This window comes from Callithrix jacchus, chromosome X, assembly GCF_049354715.1.
Source record: "Callithrix jacchus isolate 240 chromosome X, calJac240_pri, whole genome shotgun sequence".
Taxonomy (NCBI): Eukaryota; Metazoa; Chordata; class Mammalia; order Primates; family Cebidae; genus Callithrix; species Callithrix jacchus.
Window position 1 is genome coordinate 42492729 of NC_133524.1, and position 21306 is coordinate 42514034.

Genomic DNA, 21306 nt, shown 5'->3' on the forward strand with positions numbered 1-21306 from the left:
ATACTAAATAATTTTTTCTGTGGAATACCCCACAATCTGTTCTTGGCTAATGGTACCCACATGGTATCATTTAATGGTCTTTACTTTCCTGTATTTCCTGTAAATTTGCAGTTAGATCTAGAATCTTGATTAGATTCAGATTCAATTTTAGTTTTATGCACTAGTACTTCATAGGTGGCATATCTATTGTATTGCATTAGGAAGAACATAGCATCTGGCTATCCTACTTTTAATGACAGGATTGAGCAGTGGGTTCAGGTGTTGTCTGCCTGACCCATCATTATAAGATTCACCATCAGGCCAGGCGCGGTGGCTCATGTCTGTAATCCCAGCACTTTGGGAGGCTGAGGCGGGCAGATCGGGAGGTCAAGAGATTGAGACCATCCTGGCCAACATGGTGAAATCCTGTTTCTACTAAAAATACCAAAATTAGCTGGGCGTGGTGGGACATGCCTGTAATCCCAGCTACTTGGGAGGCTGAGGCAGGAGAATTGCTTGAACCAGGGAGTTGGAGGTTGCGGTGAGCCGAAATCGCACCACTGCACTCCAGCCTGGTGACAGAGCAAGACTGTCTCTCAAAAAAAAAAAAAAAAAAAGATTCACCATCAACTTTTCACTCAGTGATGTTAGCAAATGTTGATACCTAGACCCATAATTAGAGGTTCCAAAATGGAGGTTTTCTTCAACATTTTGTTATGAAAACTACCAAACATATAGAAAATTGAAAGAATTATATTGCAAAGACCCACCTAGATTCTACAATTAAATACTGTTACATTTGCTTTATCAAATATCTATCTCTTTATCCCTGTATCCATCTTACTTTTTACTACACCTTAGCACACATATCATTGAAATTTAGTATTTGCTTAAAATTATGTCTCCACTAAAAAAAAAAAAAAAAAATTAGCCAGATTTGGTGGCATGCACCCGTGGTTCCACTAACTTGGGAGGCTGAGGCAGGAGGATCACTAGAGCCTGGGAGCTTAAGACTACAGTGAACCATAGTTACACCACTGCACCCCTGCCAGGGTAACAGCAAGACCCTGTCTCTTAAACTTCTATAAAAAGTAAAAAAAAAATAATAATAATGTTTAAGTTAAAAAATGTATATACTGTGAGATGCACAAAAGTGTACCATTAGAGTTTTGAACTGCATACATCTGTATTAATCCAAATCCCCAAAAAATTAATTATCTCACAAACCTCCCTCCCTCATCCCCTTCCCCTTCAATCTCTGCTGCCATCTCCCCCTGTGAAAACCACTACTCTGATATTTTTTCACAATAGGTTTGTTTTGCCTATATTAGAAACTCATAGACAGAAAACTAGAGTATGTATTCTTTTCTGTAAGGCTTCTGTCATTAAGCATGTTTCTGAGATTCATCCACTTTATTGTGATCAGTAGTTCATTTCTTTTTAGTATTGTATGAATATACCAGTTTGTCCATTCTCCTGTCGATAGACATTTGAGCTATTTCTAGTTTTTGGATATTATAAATAAAACTGTTACAATCTATTTCCAGAATACCAAGTTAGTTGCTAGGCAAGCTCCAAAGGTGACTGATGAGGGGTGTTTTTATTTATTATTATTATGAACTTATAGATTTTTATCTATTTAATTTGTTTTAATCAATTGCTGCCTTTACAAATTTTTGTGATCAAATTGTCCCATTTTGGGCCAGTGGGAGCCCCTTTAAGTCAGTTCTTTTGTATTTTTGTAAGACACCAGGAGTCTGATAACTTCCTTGCTTTCTGTCACAAGATGATGTTCCAGGCTTGTCAAGTCCATTTCTTGCCCCAGATCTGGGATCAGCCATTTATCTACACAGCCCTGTTTCTTTTTAGTGTGAAAAAGTATTTAAATCCATGATGTGGGCTGGGCGCGGTAGCTCACACCTATAATCCCAGCACTTTGGGAAGGTTAGGTGGGTGGATCTCTTGAGGTCAGGAGTTCAATACCAGTCTGGCCAAATTTGTCCCTCCTAAAAACATAAAAATTAGCCAGGTGTGGTGGCACATGCCTATAATTCTAGCTACCTGGGAGGCTGAGGCAGTAGCTTCACTTGAGCCCAGTGAGCTGAGATTGTGCCACTGCACTCTGGCCTAGGTGACAGAGCAAGACCCAGTCTCAAAAAAATTAATAATAAAAATAAAATAAATAAATCCATCATGTGGGTACTAGGTATATTATGATTCTTGAGTTATTATCACTTTGGCTTTTCAGTGGACAGTGCTGAAAAAATAATGCATTTTTTAGGAGAAAAACCACAAGTTCATACTGATATTTATTCCTATTCAATTATAGTGTTTTTACTTTAATTCTTTGATTTGACAAGTACAGTTACCATTGGACATGGGTATGAACTGTGTGAGTCCACTTATACATGGATTTTTTTTTCAATAAAATATACTGAAATTTATTTTGGAGATTCGCAACAATTTGAAAAAACTCGTGAACCAATCATGTTGCCTAGAACGATTTTAAAAATTAAGAAAAAGGTGAAGGACGACCTCTGGAATAAAAAACAATTAAGAGAAAGCTCTATCATAAATGTATAAAATATATTTAGATACTGCTTTATTATTTAGTACCATAAAAATGTACACAAATCTATTAGAAAGAGTTAAAATTTATCAAAGCTTACACCTACACCTACACAGACTATAAATTGTGCCATTGACAGTCAACAGAAATGTGAACAAATGCAAGATGCAGTATTAAATCATAACCATAAAATTAACTGTAGTACATATTATACTACTGTAATGATTTCACAGCTCCCTCCTGTTGCTATTGTAGTGAGCTCAAGTCTTTCGAGTATTTACTTAATGTTGTGATGCTTTTTATCTCTGCATGAGCAGTTCATCCCTCCAATAAATTACATATCACAGTAAAAAGTTATCTCACAGTTCTTACATTATTTTCATTGTGTTTAGTGCAATACCCTAAACCATAGGATCCATACAAAGTGCCACTGGTGATGCTAGAAGTGCTTCTAAGAAACAGAGAAAAAGTCATGACATTACAAGAAAAAGCTAGGGCAAGGTGGGTGGATCACATGAGGTCAGGAGTTCAAGACCAGCCTGGCCAACATGGTGAAACCCCAACTGTACTATAAAAGTACAAAAATCAGCAGGGTATGGTGGCAGGCACCTGTAAATCTCAGCTACTCAGGAGGTTGAGGTGGGAGAACTGCTTGAACCTGGGAGGGAGTTTGAAGTGAGCTGAGATAATGCCACTGCATTCCAGTCTGGGTGACAGGAGCGAGACTCTATCTCAAAAAAAAAAAAAAAAAAGGAAAAGCTGAATTGCTTGATATGTACTGTAGATTGAGGTCTGCAACTGCAGTTGGCTGCTGTCTCAAAATAAATGACTCCAACATAAGGACCATTTAAGAAAAAAAGGAAAGGAAATTAATGAAGCTGCTGCTATAGCTATACCAGTAGATGCTAAAATCTTGCTCTTTTTGTGAAATACCTTTTTAAGTAGTATTAAAAATGCAGCTTTTATGTGGGTGCAGGATTGATATAAGAAAGGTGTACCTATAGATTCTAACCTAATTTGAGATAAAGCGAAATGACAATTTAAAGCAAAAAGGTGAAGGGGCCAGGTGTGGTGGCTCATGCCTATAAACCCAGTAATTTGGGAGGCTGAGGCAGGCAGATTACTAGAGTCCTGGACTTCAAGGCCAGCATGGGCAGCATGGCGAAACCTTATCTCTACTAAAAATAGGAAAACCAGCCTAGCATAGTAGCGTGTGCCTGTAGTCCCACCTACTCAGGAGGCTGAGGCAGGAAAATTGCTTAAACCCAGGAGGTCGACACTGTATTCCAGCCTGGGCGACAGAGCGAGACTCTGTCTCAGAAAAAATAAAAAAAAAGTGAAGGATCTAAAAGCTGGAAAATTAAATGGTAGCAAAAGGTGATTTGATTTTATATATTTTAAGAGACCAATTTTTTTTTTTTTTAAATAACTATGCCTGGCTAATTAAAAACGTTTTTTTTTGGTAGAGTATCTCGTTATGTTGCCCAGGCTCATCTCAAACTCCTGGCCTCAAGCAAGGCTGATAGGCTGACTACTTTTCTGTGCAAATGCAGTTGGGAATTATATCAGGATTGTACTTATCAGAGTTAGCATATCCCTTCTTGCCTTAAATTTTGGTGCTTGCTTCTGTTCCTATAGATGTCCTTTGTGGCATTTTTCCCCCCAGAATAGGGCACTTTTTATCCACATTAACAGTCTGTTCAGGCAGATATTATTCCTCCTCAATAATTTTCTGAAAGGCATCTGAGAACTCATCTGCTGCCTCTTTGTTGACAAAAACTGATCCTCCTGTTATGCTGACATTATTTAATTTTAATTTTTTTTTCAGAGGTGGGAGTCCTGACCTATTGCCCAGGCTGGAGCACAGCGGCTATTCATAGGCACGATCCTCCTACTGATCAGCATGGGAGTTTTGACTTGCCCTGCTGACAACCTGGGCCAGTTCACACTCCCACTTAATCAAGTTAGTGGTATCCCCCTCTCCGGGGAGATCATACTGATGCCAAACTTAATGTGGACACCTGACTGGCACAGCCCAGGACTCCTGGGCTCTAGCAAACCTCCTGCCTCAGCTTCCTGAGTAGTTGGGACTACAGGTATGTGCCACTGCATCCTGCTATCTTGACATTTTTTTTATCTTGACATTTTTAAAGCCAAACCTTTTTCTATAATTATCAAACTGGCTGGGAGTGGTGGCTCATGCCTATAATCCCAGTGCTTTGGAAGGTCGAGGTGGAAGGATCACTTGAGGCTTCCTTGAGGCATATAACCCAAAATATGTGTTAATCAAGTATGTTATTGGTAAGGCTTCCAGTAGTAGTTAAGTTTTGGGGGAGTCAAAAGTTACATGTGGATTTTCAACTGCGCAGGGATCAGTGCCCCTAACCCCCATGTTGTTCAAGGGTCAACTGTAATCTTGGTACCTAATGATACTAACATAATTACTCATTTGATTTGTGCTTCAGAGTGTGTGTGTGTGTGTGTGTGTGTGTGTGTGAAAGTTTTAAAATAACATTAATACCTACATTATCAATAACAACACCACTGAATGCTGTTTCAGATTTTGTGTTTCTTTTTGACCTTATGATATATCCCACTAGGTATGCCCGGTCAAAATACCATTTTATTACTGAGTAAAGTAAGAATCCATGAGTCTGTGCTGATGTAAATAAATAAGCAAATAAATGAATGGGGAGGGAGGAAAAGCTTTAAGTAGAAAATCAGTTAAATGTAGAAGAAATGCTGGAATGGCAGTTTTCATTATCATAACTGATCCAGGTAAGAATCACTAAGGATGCTAACTTGTGGGTGAAAATTTGAAGAGTGATAAGATATTTATGTAATCTCTAAATAGCTCCCTACTGGATACTTATTAATTACAAATGGGAAACTAGTAATTTTACAGGTGAGAAACCCAGCAGAAAGTAGCAAAGTTAACACTGCTTCTAATGGGACTGATTGATAGCATGGGCTTCCTGATATGATGCATTGAGAACTTGGCAGCACTGCTGTGGTATTCCTGGCCAAAGTACATAACCAGATCTAATCATGAAGAAACACTGGGCAGACCAAAAGAGGAACATTCTAGAAACTAACTGGCTTAAGTTCCAGGTTAAAGTGATTAAAGGAGACTGAAAAGACAGATCTTGTTTCATATATATATTTGAGACAGGGTCTGACTTTGTCACCCAGGATGGAGTGCAGTGGCATGATCTTGGCTCAGTGGAACCTCAACCTCCTGCGTTCAAGCCGATTCTTGTGCCTCAGTCTCCCAAGTAGCTGGGATTATAGGAGCATGCCACCATGCCTAAGTTTTTTGCATTTTTAGTAGATGGTGTTTTGCTGTGTTGGCTAGGCTGGTCTCGAACTCCTGACCTCAAGTGATCTGCCCGTCTCGTCCTCCGAAGGTGCTGGGATTACAGGTGTGAGTCACTGTGCCCAGCTTGTTTTTCTTTTTGCTATAAAGAATATTACTAGAACAATTGATGAAATTGAAACAAGGTCTGTAGAATACACAATGATGTTTGGTCAATATAAATTACCTGGTTTGATAACTGTACTGCAGCTATGTAAAATAATTCCTTATTTTTAGGAAATATATAAATAAATAGATAACAGTGAGAGATTGAGAAGGATTAAACAAATGAAGAAAAAAATGTTAACACAGGGAATCTGAGTGAAAGGTATCTAGAATCCTCATACTTGTTCTCATAACTTTTCTATAAGTCTAAAATTATGTAAAAACAAAACAAAAACCCCTACCCTATTTTAAAGTTACTAAAAGTACTTCTCCTTGTGGTTATGCTTTCACTTTGCAACAGAGTGAAGTTCATTTGTTTTAATTAGATTTTGCCTTAATTTGGTGTTTTAATGATATAAAACATGTACATAGGTTCTAAAGTAGAAACTGTAAAACAGATACTATTCAGAGAGGTCTAGCTTTTGCCCTCTTCTCCCATGCCCAATCTTTTCTTCCCCATTGGTAACTATTTTTACTAGTTTTCAGTTTATCCTTCCATTTTTTAAAAATAAAAAAATACATATAAATATTCAAAATTTCCACATAACAATATATTCTAAAGGTAATTCCATAGTAGTACCTAGAACTTTTTTGTGGAGGTTTTTTTATTTTTTATTTTATCTATTTTGAGACACTCTGTCACCCAGGCTGGAGTGCAGTGGCATGATCGTGGCTCACTGTATCCTCCATCTCCTGGGGCTTAAGCCACCCTTTCACCTCAGCCTCCTGATTAGCTGGGACTACAGGTGCATGCCACCACACCTGGCTAATTTTTGTAGTTTTTTGTAAAGACAGGGTTTTGCCATGTTGCCCAGGCTAGTCTTGAACTTCTGAGCTCAAGGGATCTGCCCACCTTGGCTGGTCAAAGTGCTGGGATTACAGGCATGAAGCACTGTGCCTGGCTTTTGTTTTTTTTTTTTGGAGGGCTGGGGGTCGGGGCTGGCCTGTGTCTCAGGCCTGGGACTTGGCAGCCTGCACAGGTTGGGAGAGGCGGCTTTTGTTTCTTAAAGAGAGACATCTGTATATACCAGCAGAGGTGGACACTGGAAGACAAGAAAGTTTTCTTCTGAGTGCTTCTATGTTCTCAGTGAAATAAAAAGCAATTACCAGGTGGGAGTGAGGAAGGAGGGGTGTTCCTGGCAGTCTGAGAAGAGTACAGGTGTGAAAAAATATTTTTAAGGAATAGGAGAATGAACTGATTAAGCAGTGGTCCTCAAACTTTAGCATCAGAATCATACAGGTTGCTGGGCCCCATCTCCAGAATTTCTGGCTCACAGGTCTGGGATGAGGTCAGCAACACGCATTGTTTTCTTTTTCCTTTTTTTTTAGGGACAAGATTTTGCTATGTTGCCCAGGCTAGACTTAAACTCTTAGGCTCAAGTGCTCCTCCCATCTCAGCCTCCCAAGTAGCTGGGACTACAGGCATGCAGCATCATGCCCAGCTAAGAACATACATTTCTAACAAGCTTCCGAGTGATGTTGATGCGACTGGTTTGGGACCCCTGTTTTGAAAACCACTAGACTAAGGAAATATACTAGAATTGTTGGCAGCCCAGGGGCCCACTTGAGGTTTATAGTCATAAATTTGAAGTGAGGCCAATCAGCATCATTGTTTGTATCCAGCAGTCCTCATTTTAGATGGCAAGGGTCAGGCCTGGAGTAGGTGGTGAGCTGATTTAACCAGGGTTGGGATTTAAAAAGAATGGTGATGTCAGTAATCGATGGCACCAAACAAGCATATACATTTGTTCTTTTCTACTTCTATCTTTATACAGATAAATAACTTACAATACCAACAAGAGAAAGAGGAAGCATGAAGGGAAGAGGTGATATCGAAAATGAGCTAAGAACACAGAGACAAAGCAGAAAGTTCAGAATGAACAGGAAAAAACTCACATAAAGAAAGAACTAGAAAAAGATTATATTCAAATCTGGTAGTAGCTATGCTGACTCATATTGAGGAGAAAATGTGGTCACAATATGAGGAAACTGAAGATGAAACAATTAGTATTTTGAAAAGGGTTGTGTTAGGTGTAGGAAAATAATATAGGAAAAATATATTCATACTAGATTTTATGAAATAGAATGCACATAGGTAAATACCTATTTAGTCATTAAAAAAATCCTGCTAGGGGCCAGATGCCATGGCTCATGCCTTTCATCCCAGCACTTTGGGAGCTGAAGCAGGCGGATCATGAGGTCAGGAGTTTGAGACCAGCCTGGCCAACATGGTGAAAACCCGTTCCTACTAAAAATACAAAAATTAGCAGGGCATGGTGGTGCACACCTGTAGTCCTAGCTACCCAGGAGGCTGAGGCAGAAGAATTGCTTGAACTCCGAAGACGGAGGTTGCAGTGAGCCAAGATTGCACCATTGCACTCCATTCTGGGTGACAGAGCAAGACTCTGTCTCAAAAGAATAAAAATAATTAAAAAATAAAACAAAAATAAAAAACCTGCTAGGATCTTGAAGAGATATATGCATACCCATGTTCAATGCAGCATTATTCACTTAGCTAAGAGGTGGAAGCAACCGAAAAACAGATGAATGCATAGGGAAAATGTGGTGGATATACAGTGGAATGTGATGCAGTTTGATAAAAGAAGGAAATTCTGTAACATGCTGCAACACAGATGAACCTCGAGGATATTACACTAAGTAACATAAACTTGTCACAAAAGGACAAATACTGTGTGATTCCACTAATATTAACTGTCCAAAGTAGTCAAAATCAATGAAACACAAAGAATCATGATCTTCAAGGGCAGTGGAAGAGAAGAGAAATAGTGGTTAGTGGTACAGGGTTTTAGTTTTGCAAGATGACAAACTTCTAGGAACTGTTGCACAATAATGTGAATATACCTAACACTACTGAATTGTACACTTAAAAATGGTTAAGATGGTAAATTTAACATTACATATTGTACCACAATAAAATAAAATCCTGCCAGACCAATACAGTAACCACTTTCCTTCTCAGAGGTTCTAAGGGGAAGTAAGAGCTACAAAACATTTTTATTCCAGCAATTAAAAAATATCCTGTCCCATATACCATATTTATAACAAACTAAAAGCTCTGGAGAATATAATGTTCAGAAGAGTGTACCCAGAAATAATTAAATGTTAGCTACAGCCCAATGAGTTAAATATTTAGTGTAAACAAAGCTGCAGGATAACAATTACGGGGAAAATAAAAACTAACTCTTCTTCATTTCAAATAGCAACAACAAAAAAAAAAGGGAAATAACACTAAACTGCAGGGCCAGCAGTTAAATAGTTGGACAAATAGTGGTTAAATTTTGGACTAGAATCAAAACTAAAATTGCAGAATCCCATCATCATTTTGTTTAAAATACAGGTGATGTTTTAATTTGCTTGGGAGAGTTTATCACAGTGATAAAAAGGGGAGAATACCATCAGAAATCTCATCTAGTCTTAAGTTTGTTTTAGCAAAGGTCTTAAAGGAATACATAAAATTTTGCTAAAATAATGTACAAATGAAATAAAACTTAAGAAAATAAAATAATTCATTACTAATGTTAGTACAGTTCAATAAAGGAATGCCACTTTATCTGAATAACTTAGTTTCTAAAACGAATCCAAAAAGAAATAGAAATTTAGTGCTTCTGCTTTGAAAGTCCATATATTATGCATCATTTCTTAGAAAAAAAAACAGAAAATACATATTTCTGCCTAGAATTTATAAAACTTTTAAATTTTGGGTGGGGGAGGAAAACTTTCCACAACTGTAGTTGGAAAATATTCATAAAGAAGATATAAATAATTTCCTAAAGTTCATTGTTGATTGAGCTTAAAGTTGTTCCATGGTTCTAGGGCTTATCTGAGGGTTGTCATACTGAAAAAAGAAAAAAAAAAAAGGAGGGGGAAAAAAAAAACCCTACCACACCACACGTGAACATAAAAAAGAAGAGAACCCCAACCAATTGCACCACGACCGGATGGAAGAGCCCAGCTGACACAACCAAGACAACTCTCAGTGTCTAGGGAAGCTTGGGGTTCAGCTCCTTTTACTTCAGGCAAACCTGAACTGTGAGTATTTCTTGATTTCAGTGACATAAATGAAACTTTATTTTGGCTAAAATTTGATTAGCTAAACATTCAAAGTGAAACCTGATTCATGGTGATTAGGTTACTCTAATGTCAGCAGTTGTTTGCTTTTGGGATCATTAAGTAAACTGCTTGAATGACACCTCTGCCTTGATTTCAAATGAAACTGTCTTTTTAGTTACTTTAAGTACTTTGAGACATTCAAGGTATTTAAGCTCCTACTGTCAATATAGTCACATTGTTGATTCTGCATTTGTATACTGCTATCAACATTTGCAGATCTACTTGATAATTAAGTTATTTTCATATGCAACACATTTTATTTCTAATGTATTATAAATTATCTATAACTTACTGAATTTATTAAGTTATGCTGTCTCCCTATTTTCAATTTCTGTCTTTTCTTTATTATATTATTACTATTTTATAGTATTACCAGATCATATAACATTTAAGTTTGATGTTTCAGAAGTAAATAAGGTAAATATTAGATAAGAGAGAAAGCAAAATACACTTTCAAATAATTTTTAAAATGTGTTTTTTATGGACAGAGTTAAAGTTGTAACGCAACCTACCACACTACTAATATTATTTCCAAAGTAATATGCTTTCAATTTTCATTTTGTATACAGCAGTTAATGCAATTTTTGAAGCATGTCCTGAATAGATTCAGTCATTATTGAGTCAAACGGTGAAAGGTTGCTACTATTACCAAATAGGTATGTATTTCAACAAGCAATGTGGTATTTTCACAAACATACCCAAACTGCATTTTAAAGGCTCCTGCTCATTTGGAGTCACAGTGGAATCTGTTGGGTCCTGCCCTCTGGGTCCAGTACTCCTACATGAGCCAGTTGAAAAACAACTGCAAAAGTAGGTGGTGGGGGGGCGGTACAGGGCACTAATAATAGTAGGTTTTTGAACTTATGAATAGGATTTGCCAAGTAACAACATTTAAAAAACACTATCTACTATTACAAAACTATTGTGACCACTTCCATATAGCACATGGGTTATAAGCAGTGTCCGCTAGGAAATTAATCCCCTATGTGAACACAGTAGTTTGCTTCTTGTCTTCAAACAAGTAGTTTTTAAAATATCAATAAATAGCCTTATATAGTGAATGACATTGTAATGTACCAACAAACTTTAAAGGAGAAAAAAAAAAAACAGTCACCAAGTTTAAAACAGAATCTAATTGTGATTAAAAGAATTTTTTCTTTTTTTTCTGAGACAGTCTCACTCTGTCACCCAGGCTGGAGTGCAGTGGCATGATCACAGCTCACTGCAGCCTCTGTTTCCTGTGTTCAAGCAATTCTCCACCCTCAGACTCTGGAGTAGCTGGGACCACAGGTGCCTGCCACCACATCCTGCTATCTATCTATCTATCTATCTATCTATCTATCTATCTATCTATTTATTTATTTTTGGTATTTTTAGTAGAGGCAGGGTTTTGCTATGTTGGCCAGGCTGGTCTTGAATTCCTGGCTTCCAGTGATCTGCCTGCCTCAGCCTCCCAAAGTGCTGGGATTACAAGCATGAGCCACTGCACCCGGGTAATTAAAAAAAAAAAAAAAAAAAGAAATATATATATTTCGAGACAAGGTCTTACTCTGTCACCCAAGCTGGAGTACAGTGGCATGATCTTGGATCACTGCAACCTTTGCCTCCCAGGCTCAAGTGATCCTCCTACCTCAGCCTCACAAGTAGCTGGGGCTATAGGTGCACATTACCATGCCCAGCTAATTTTTATATCTTTTGTAGAGACAGGGTTTCGCTATCTTGCCCAGGCTGGTCTAGAACTCCTAAACTCAAGTGATCCTCTTGCCTCAGCCTCCCAAAGTGCCGGGATCACAGGCATGAACCATGGCACCTGGCTGTCAATTTGTGAATCAATAATTGCATGCTAGCTGTCTAACACATGTTTCTGAATTATGGCCACTATTATAATATAAACAAATGCTTTATTCTCTTTGAAGACTAAAGCAAAACCAGAAAGGCTTATTGACAGACTTGCCCAACTATTACTTATTTTACTTGCGGATTAGAGCTGAGACAAATGGTTTCAGGATATGTGCTTTGTGCTAACAGCTTTCTAGAAACATCTTGATTATGGCTATGGGGTCTAGAAATAAGTTTGAAAAGATACGCTCTGCAGCTAGTGTCAAGCATTCTGATGAATTTGTGATTCTGCAAACTCTGGATTTATTTACTTACAATAATGGACATAGCAAATAAAAAGATTAATACCCTTTCCAAAGAAGTAAACCTAGATGGCATAATTTCTTCTTAAAATTGTTGAAGTGCATGTTAAAGGAATCATATAAAAAAGCTGCTGATAGAACTCAATAAAGAAAATGCTCATCTAGCTGGGTATGGTGGCCCGAGCCTGTAATCCTAGCACTTTGGGAGGCTGAGGCAGGAGGATCACAAGGTCAGGAGTTCGAGACCAGCCTGACCAACATGGTAAAACCCTGTCTCTACCAAAAATAGCCAGGCGTGGTGGCATGTGCCTGTAATCCCAGCTACTTGGGAGGCTGAGGCAGGAGAATCACTTGAACTTGGGAGGTGGAGGTTGCAGTGAGCTGAGATCGCACCATTGCCCTCCAGCCTCAGCGACTCTGTCTCAAAAAAAGAAAGAAAGAAAATGCTGATCCTATGTGATAAGGAGTGAGGTTTGGTGAAAAGGATCATGGGCTCTAAAATTCAGATCTGAGTCTTAACTTGGGCACTGTCATTTAAGAGTGCTGTGGCCAAGAGTAAAGATCATAACCTCTTGAACTAACTAATTTTCCTCCCTCCCTTAAGATCATAACCTCTTGAACCTTCCTTCCTTCCTTACTCTCTCTCTCCCTCTCTCTTTCTTTCATTTGATTTTAAAGCTATGTTCTTGCTCGTTGCCTTGGCTGGCAGGCTGGTCTTGAACTCCTGGTCTCAGCCTCCCAAAGTGTTGGGATTACAGGTGTGAGCCACTGTGCTTGGCCTATCCCTTGATCTTTCATTACCTCTTCTGTGATACCTATCTCACAGAGTTTTGCAAGGATTATGTAAATGAAGTAATGTAAATCTGTTTAACACAATGTCTGGTACACAGAAAGTACTAAATAAATAATTAGTTAATGGTTTGGCCATCTAACTTAAGGGTTCAATTCTGACTGCATATTAGAATCCCCTGAAGAGCTTTTAAAGGAAACCAGTGCTTGAAACCCATTCCAGACCAATTAAATCAGAATATCTGGGGAAGGAGCCAAGCACTGGCATCTTTAAAAAGCCCTCAAGGGGATTCTAATATGCAGCCAGGATCAGGAACCACTGATATTCCCTTCTACAAAGAACCCAATTGGTGGTAGTCTCAAAAATCTCCAGAGATAAGATCCTTATATTGCCTCCTAAGAGAGATCATTTCATTAGAAAAAAAATCATTTCCTTAAAAGGAGGCAACATCTGTCTCTGCAATTTCTATCATTGGTTCTTGTTCTGCTTTGTAAAGACACATATAACAAAGTGAAACCCTTTTTTCTATGGCTTTGTAAAGCATTCTCAACTCCTGGGTAAGGTGCTTACTTCCTTCAACTTGCTTCTATGACATGATTTGAGTTCTTCTCTCCATTTGGTCCATGGCCTTTTCTAAGTATGCTGCTGTGGCTGAAACACTGCATTCTAGATGAGACCCTACCAGCTTGGATGGAAGCAGCTTAGTAGTAACAACTTTCATTTCAGACACAACGTATCTAGGAATTCAACTAATGACGGGTTTTTTGTTACCACCACACCACGCTGATAGAGCAATTGCAATTGTGTTTGTTAATGCAGCTAAAGCTCTTCCTGTACTTGTACAGCCGCTTATAATATCCACATGTAGAACTTCATATGTATTTCTATTAATTCCCTCTTTCATTCAATAATATTTATTGTGCTAAGCATTTGATACAGAGAGCCAAACAAAACTGACTTGATTCTTAATCCTAATGGAACTTAAAATCAAGCACGAGAGAAGGAAAAAAAAACAAAATAACTACTTACAGATGAGTTTTTCATGTCATTTCAGCTACTTGAGCTCTCAAAATCACATCACTTCTTGTGCCTCAATTCCCTGAATGTATGAGAGCTCCCTAGATAACCACACACAATACAGGTGGTCCCTCTACAGACACCCTTTTCCTTTTCCTGGCAGTGCAGGTTGCATTATCAGTTTCATTTTTGGCAGCTGGACATTCTTTCTAGATTGCTCTTTCCTTTTAGAATCTTAGATCACAGGCTGGGTACAGTGGCTCATGCCAGTACTCCCAGCACTTTGGGAGGCAGAGGCGGGTGGATCACCTGAGGTCAGGAGTTCCAGACCAGCCTGGCCAATGTGGTCAAACCCCGTCTCTATTAAAAATACAAAAATTAGCCAGCCAGGCGTGGTGGTGGGTGCCTATAATTCCAGCTACTAGGGAGGCTGAGGCAGGAGAATTGCTTGAACCTGGGAGGTGGAGGTTTCAGTGAGCCGAGATAGTGCCATTGCACTCTAGCCTGGGTGACAAGAGCAAAGCTCCAATTTAAAAAAAAAAAAAAAAATCTTAGATCACAAGAAACATGCCTATATCTTTCTGCAGACTTTCTGAAATTTGTCTTCCTGCCGTTGAGCCACATGACAGACTAGACTCAGTCCTTCCTCGCTCCCTTCCTTTCTCCCTTCGCTTTCCTGAATTCTGGAGACAGGCCAGGGATTACATAACTTCCTCTTCACTAGCCAGTTCCTCTTCCATGGAATCAGTGCTTCCCAACTTTACATTTGTTTTTTTGTTTTTGTTTGTTTGTTTTTTTTTTTTGAGACGGAGTCTCGCTCTGTTGCCCAGGCTGGAGTGCAATGGCAAGATCTCAGCTCACTGCAACCTTCCCCTCCCTGGTTCAAGCATTTCTCTGCCTCAGCCTCCTGAGTAGCTGGGATGACAGGTGCCCACTACTTCATCTGGCCAATTTTTGTATTTTTAGTAGAGACAGGGTTTCACCATGTTGGCAAGGCTGGTCTTGAACTCCTGACCTTGTGATCCACTTGGCTCGGCCTCCCAAAGTGCTGGGATTACAGGCGTGAGCCACTGCGCCCAGCCAGCTTTACATTTTAAACCTTAATGTTACCCTCTACCAAAATGCTTTGTTCTTAATCAAATTATGAGTAGAGTTTTAAGAAAGGCTATTTTTCTCTGTGTATAAGATCAAATCAGGAACTTAGTTTACTGCTATTCAAAGCCACCCTGCATGGCAGCAGTCAAGGTTTGAATGCCCACTCCTCCAAAATGTTTAATATGGTCTCTGTCTTATTCACCTTCCTTTTCCACACAGTACTTAGCTATGTGTGAGATACTTACTAAAATGAGATTAATCAAGAGGTGTTTATTAAAGCTAACTTTTATTAAATAGTTGCTATGTGCCAGGATTAAGTTCTTCATATGTATTTTTCATTTTCACAAATGCAAAAACTCAGGCATAGAAAAGATTAAGTTATTTGCCCCTTGTCGCAAGTTAGTTGGGTCTGATTTTGAAAACCTTGCTCTGGGCATCTTTATATTAACCCTGCTAAGTGGCTGCTGTACAGAAATAGGGCAGTCACTCTAAGAGAGGAATGTGTCATTCTAAGAGATGAAACCTCCAGGAACATTTTCTTTACTTGTTATGAGCAGCTCTCAGACTAAGCTCTTCACAGCAGTCATGGGCGATAACAAGTAGCTTTGCAAATATTCTCTGCTGCCACAAACAAGTAGAATTCAAACATTATCTCTGAATTCAAAGGTTCTAGCAAGTCTCACATTATTGAACCCAGGGCACATTAAAGCTTTGGTCAGGTTACTTTCAAAATCTTGGATTGCACATGATGCTTCCCATCTACATTATCACTCTATGCTTCTAGGTTAGGAGTGGCTAACTAGCAGCTGCCAGCTGACTTGGCTTTGTCTGGTTACATTTTTCTCCTGTGCAGTGTTACAAAAGTCTGTGTAACCTTGCAGGTACTGTGCTCTCTTAGTCTATTATGTTAATTGCATGCCCTGTGGGCAATAATTTGAACACCCCTACTTTGGTCTTAGGCTGAGAAGAAATTTAGGATGTTCTTTATTCTCACTATAGAATGAGACCACTGCAGTAAGTCACATGCCATGTAGCAATACATGTCAAAATGAATGAAAGCCACATATAAGGGAAAAAGTCAAGGCAGGAAGTGGTTCTGAAGCTGGGCAGGGCCAGCAGTGGGCCCAGCTCTCTTAAGCCTGTACATACCTTTAGAGAAACTGATGCTCATCTTTGAAAAATACGAGCTGTCATTTCTCTTCACCACCACTCTATTTCTGTAAGAACTTTCCCAAGAGAAGATGATCTCATAAATTGAGTTATTTTAATATAACACATGAAACAGACCTTGAATGTAGGGCATGGCCACAGAAAAGGTTAGAGCATGAAACTTCATGAGATCCTACATGATAATGCTGCTTGTTTTATGATACAGTTGATACAATAATGTTACTACATACAGTAGGATAAAACTAAAGTTTCTCACAATGTCTGAAAATAAATCGTTTCTTATTTACAGTTTGTCCTTTTTTTTTTTTTAAGAGATGGGGTCTTGTTCTATTGCTCAAGCTGGAGTGCAGTGGCACAATTATAGCTCACTACAGCCTTGAACTCCTGGGTTCAAGCAATCCTCCTGCTGTAGCCTCCCGAGTAGCTAGGACCATAGGCGTGTGCTAGGAAGCCCAGCCTATTGATAGCAAATGACTCAATGTTTGGCATTCTGTTGCAGGAAGAATCTGAAGACATAAGAACTACACATGAGGAATACGTCATTTAGCACCTTCACTTTTTGATCTCCACAGAAGACAATGAGAAGTCACACCATAACAATGATGACAACAACTTCAGTCAGCAGTTGGCCTTACTCCTCCCACAGAATGTGCTTTGAAACTAATCATAGCGACCAGTCACCACAAAACTTCTCAGGAAGACCAGATGTTACTACATGTCCCATGGATGAAAATTTACTATCTACTGTGTTAACAACATTCTACTCAGTTATTTTTATCGTGGGACTGGTTGGGAACATAATTGCCCTCTATGTATTTCTGGGTATCCACCGCAAAAGAAATTCCATTCAAATTTATCTACTTAATGTAGCCATCGCAGACCTTCTACTCATCTTCTGCCTCCCCTTCCGAATAATGTATCACATTAACCAAAACAAGTGGACACTAGGTGTGATTCTGTGCAAGGTTGTGGGAACACTATTTTATATGAACATGTACATTAGCATTATTTTGCTTGGATTCATCAGTTTGGATCGCTACATAAAAATTAATCGGTCTATACAGCGACGGAAGGCAATAACAACTAAACAAAGTATTTATGTCTGTTGTATGGTATGGATGCTTGCTTTTGCTGGATTCCTAACTATGATTATTTTAACACTTAAGAAAGGAGGGCATAATTCCACAATGTGTTTCCATTATAGAGATAAACATAATGCAAAAGGAGAAGCCATTTTTAACTACGTTCTTGTGGTAATGTTCTGGCTAATTTTCTTATTAATAATCCTTTCATATATTAAGATTGGGAAGAATCTACTGAGAATTTCTAAAAGGAGGTCAAAATTTCCTAATTCTGGTAAATACGCCACTACAGCCCGGAACTCCTTTATTGTACTTATCATTTTTACTATATGTTTTGTTCCCTATCATGCCTTTCGATTCATCTACATTACTTCACAGCTAAACGTATTGTCTTGCTACTGGAAAGAAATTGTTCACAAAACCAATGAGATCATGCTGGTTCTCTCAGCTTTCAACAGTTGCTTAGATCCAGTCATGTATTTCCTTATGTCCAGTAACATTCGTAAAATAATGTGCCAACTTCTTTTTAGACGATTTCAAGGTGAAGCAAGCAGGAGTGAAAGCACTTCAGAATTTAAAGCAGGACACTCCCTGCATGATATTTCTGTGGCAGCGAAAATACAGTCTAGTTCTAAAGGTACCTGAGGTAAACATACTAAAAATAATGATATAATACAGCTTCTTAATTCTTTGAAGAACTAAAAAATGACGAAACAAAGTTCTAGCATTTACAAAACTCAGATCTCGAAGTTCTCTTTGTATCTGTGATATTTCAATTGCTTAACTGTAAACCATTACATAATCTGTATGTAAAATCTTTTCAAAATACATTTTTAAGCTAATACTCTTAACATAGATAGTGAAGTTAAGTGGCATTTATGGCTTTAACAGCAAGATAATTAAAGTGTCATAGTCTCTCAAGTCACTAAAGTAGTTATTAAAATCAAGCACTTGATTTCAATACTAATTTAAAATGTGTTTTAAAGTAAATGATTCGGGAACTGACAATGTCAGAAAACAGATGTTCCTTTATCATTTTAAAATCTTGTATAATTTGCCGCTGTATTCATTTATGCCTAAATCTCTATAATGAATGAAAGGATAATTAATAAAATCCTAATTAAAAAATGAGATCACCCACTATCTATCACTGCTTAGATAAAAAGGGCATGAGCCACTGTGCCCAACGGCGTCTTAGTCTTGTTCATCATTGACTCCGTGGAGCTTAGTACGTTTCTTGGCTATAGGAGATCAATGTACATTTGTTGAATAATTAACAAGAATGGACAGATGAGTAAGGTAGGGAGAAAGGGAAGGAATGGGTACTTAAAAGAAAAAAAGTTGGGTGTAGTTAGCTTTTTTCCTAGTTCATTTGAATATGGCTGTATAGAACATCATACAATTGCTATCTAGGGGGTGTTATCAGGCAAACATTCTTGAAAGTTTGGCCAGCATTTGTCCAGTTCTTTGGTCATACAGAGAACCAGAATGTTATTGACTAAATATGTAAAAGCCTCTTATGACAAACACCAAGGACTCATCTGAAAGTTTCTATCATGGAATATAAAATTTTTTACACTTCTTCTTAAAATTTAAGGTAGGCCATTGGCTGAGAAATCAATGTGAATGAGCATGAAGATTTTGATCAGAGCTGAATTAATTTTAATGAGATTTGGCTTGTATACAGTGCTCAGTTAACTATATATATGTTTTTTGAGATGGAGTCTTGCTCTGTTGCACAGGCTGCAGTGCCATGGCACGATCTTGGCTCACTGCAACCTCTGCCTCCCTGGTTCAAGCAATTCTCCTGCCTTAGTCTCAGGGGTAGCTGGGATTACAGCTGCTCGCCATCACGCCCAGCTAATTTTTGTATTTTCAGTAGAGACGGGGTTTCACCATGTTGGCCAGGCTGGTCTTGAACTCCTGACCTCAGGTGATTCACCCACCTCGGAGTCCCAAAGTGCTGGAATTACAGGTGTGAGCCACCGTGCCCAGCCAGTTAACTATATTTCAATAAGTGTCCACAATTGGTTGAATAAAAAATAAGTCGAAGCAAAAGTATATTTTAAAAATAAGTAATATTTGAGGATAAATATTAAAATTTGCAGAAAAATCAGAGGGTCAGAAAAAAGTGATAAAATTATATTAATTAGTTTGCCCTGACAATATTAACAAATAACCATCTAAATGAAATTTAGCATTTATGTTTGTGTTATGAAAACTTCTATTTTCCTTCACGTCATCAAACTTAAAAATTTATTTTATATTAGTTGGGCATGGTGGCATGCGCCTGTAGTCCCAGCTACTTGGGAGGCTGAGACAGGAGAATCGCTTGAACCCGGGAGGTAGAGGTCGCAGTGAGCCAAGATCGCGCCACTGCACTTCAGCCAGGCAACAGAACAAGATTCCGTCTCAAAAAAAATTATTTTATATTATTGGTAAACACCTTACATATCTTATTGTATAGAGTTTGGCAAAATTATCAATTATTACCACTTTTTTTTTTTTTTGAGACGGAGTTTTGCTCTTGTTACCCAGGCTGGAGTGCAATGGTGTGATCTCGGCTCACCGCAACCTCTGCCTTCTGGGTTCAAGCAATTCTCCTACCTCAGCCTCCTGAGTAGCTGGGATTACAGGCACATGCCACCATGCCCAGCTAATTTTTTGTATTTTTAGTAGAGACGGGGTTTCACCATGTTGACCGGGATGGTCTCGATCTCTTGACCTCATGATCCACCCGCCTCAGCCTCCCAAAGTGCTGGGGTTACAGGCATGAGCCACCGCACCCGGCCTATTATCACTTTTAAGGAACAATAAAGTGAATATAAATACACTCATAGTTCTAGAAGCTGTCTCACTACACTAGATAAGATAACTGCTATAAAGCTCTGCACAACGGAATTCTTAAGAAAATTTTAAAGTATGCTTAATTAATTCTTGCTATATTATTTGCAATAAAATAAATTTTGATAGAAATCAATGTCTATTTATAACAGATTGCTTACTGAGAGAAATCTGATAACAGAAAACTGCCTTAGAGTAACTTGAATCCTGAGAAGGTTTCTAAATTTTTAGGAAAAATATGCTACTGACTTACGAAAGTTAAGGCTACTTATTACATATAATCTTTCACTTCTTACTGAGCATTAGTGTTTGCAAGCAGGAAGCAGTTCTCACCTCTCCTAACCCAAGGTTTAGTTCTAGAAGTATACAAAAAAAGGAAATTCAGAAGTATATACATATTTTTACCTCGCAAAGACCTTCAAAACAGGTTTCTAAATAACATCTCATATATGCAAAACCAAACATGTGCAAAACGAATTGTCTGGCTGTCAGAGTGAGACCTCAGTATTGAGTATTGCTAGTTTTGAGAAAGTATGCTGTATACAGCCAGGTTTGATGGTGGCTGAATTTTTCTGAGATTAAGTCAGTAGAAAAAGACAATTCTCTTCCATTATAGTTTACTTTTCAACCTTTAAAAATGAATTCTTTATTCCTGCTGACATAAAAGTAGAACTAATATAACTATTTTTATTTTTTTCTTGTTTTTCTCAGCACAAAAACCTGAATAACTAATATAACTATTTGAACCAAAGCCTTAATGAAAGTTATGCATAAGAGAAAACCAATATGAAAAGAGTTCTCTCAACAAGCAACCTAGATGCTGCAGCAACATGTTAATGGGCTAATCATTTTTTAGGTCTTCAAAATATAATACTTTATCAGATATTAAAATATATTCTTATCCTTCAGTAAGGAATAACACTGTGGAGCAGACACAAGGATAAACTTATCTGTGGAACCGAATATAC

General features: G+C 38.2%; 2 protein-coding genes across 40 annotated transcripts in view; one reads left to right on the plus strand and one right to left on the minus strand.

The window, feature by feature from the left end:
- CASK (calcium/calmodulin dependent serine protein kinase) overlaps positions 1-21306 on the minus strand; it is a 437686-nt gene that overhangs the window by 142314 nt on the left and 274066 nt on the right. The gene's annotated exons all lie outside the window — the stretch shown is intronic.
- GPR34 (G protein-coupled receptor 34) lies at positions 10015-20470 on the plus strand. 3 transcript variants are annotated; one of them, XM_008989162.6, is made up of 3 exons: positions 10015-10118; positions 10769-10855; positions 16912-20470. In XM_008989162.6, the coding sequence occupies exon 3, from the start codon at positions 16991-16993 to the stop codon at positions 18137-18139; it is 1149 nt and encodes a 382-aa protein (XP_008987410.1). In that variant the 5' UTR covers positions 10015-10118; positions 10769-10855; positions 16912-16990; the 3' UTR covers positions 18140-20470. The 3 variants fall into 3 exon arrangements, with proteins under 3 accessions (XP_008987410.1, XP_035144700.1, XP_003735765.1); XM_035288809.3 differs by having other exon boundaries at positions 10772-10855; XM_003735717.5 differs by lacking the exon at positions 10769-10855.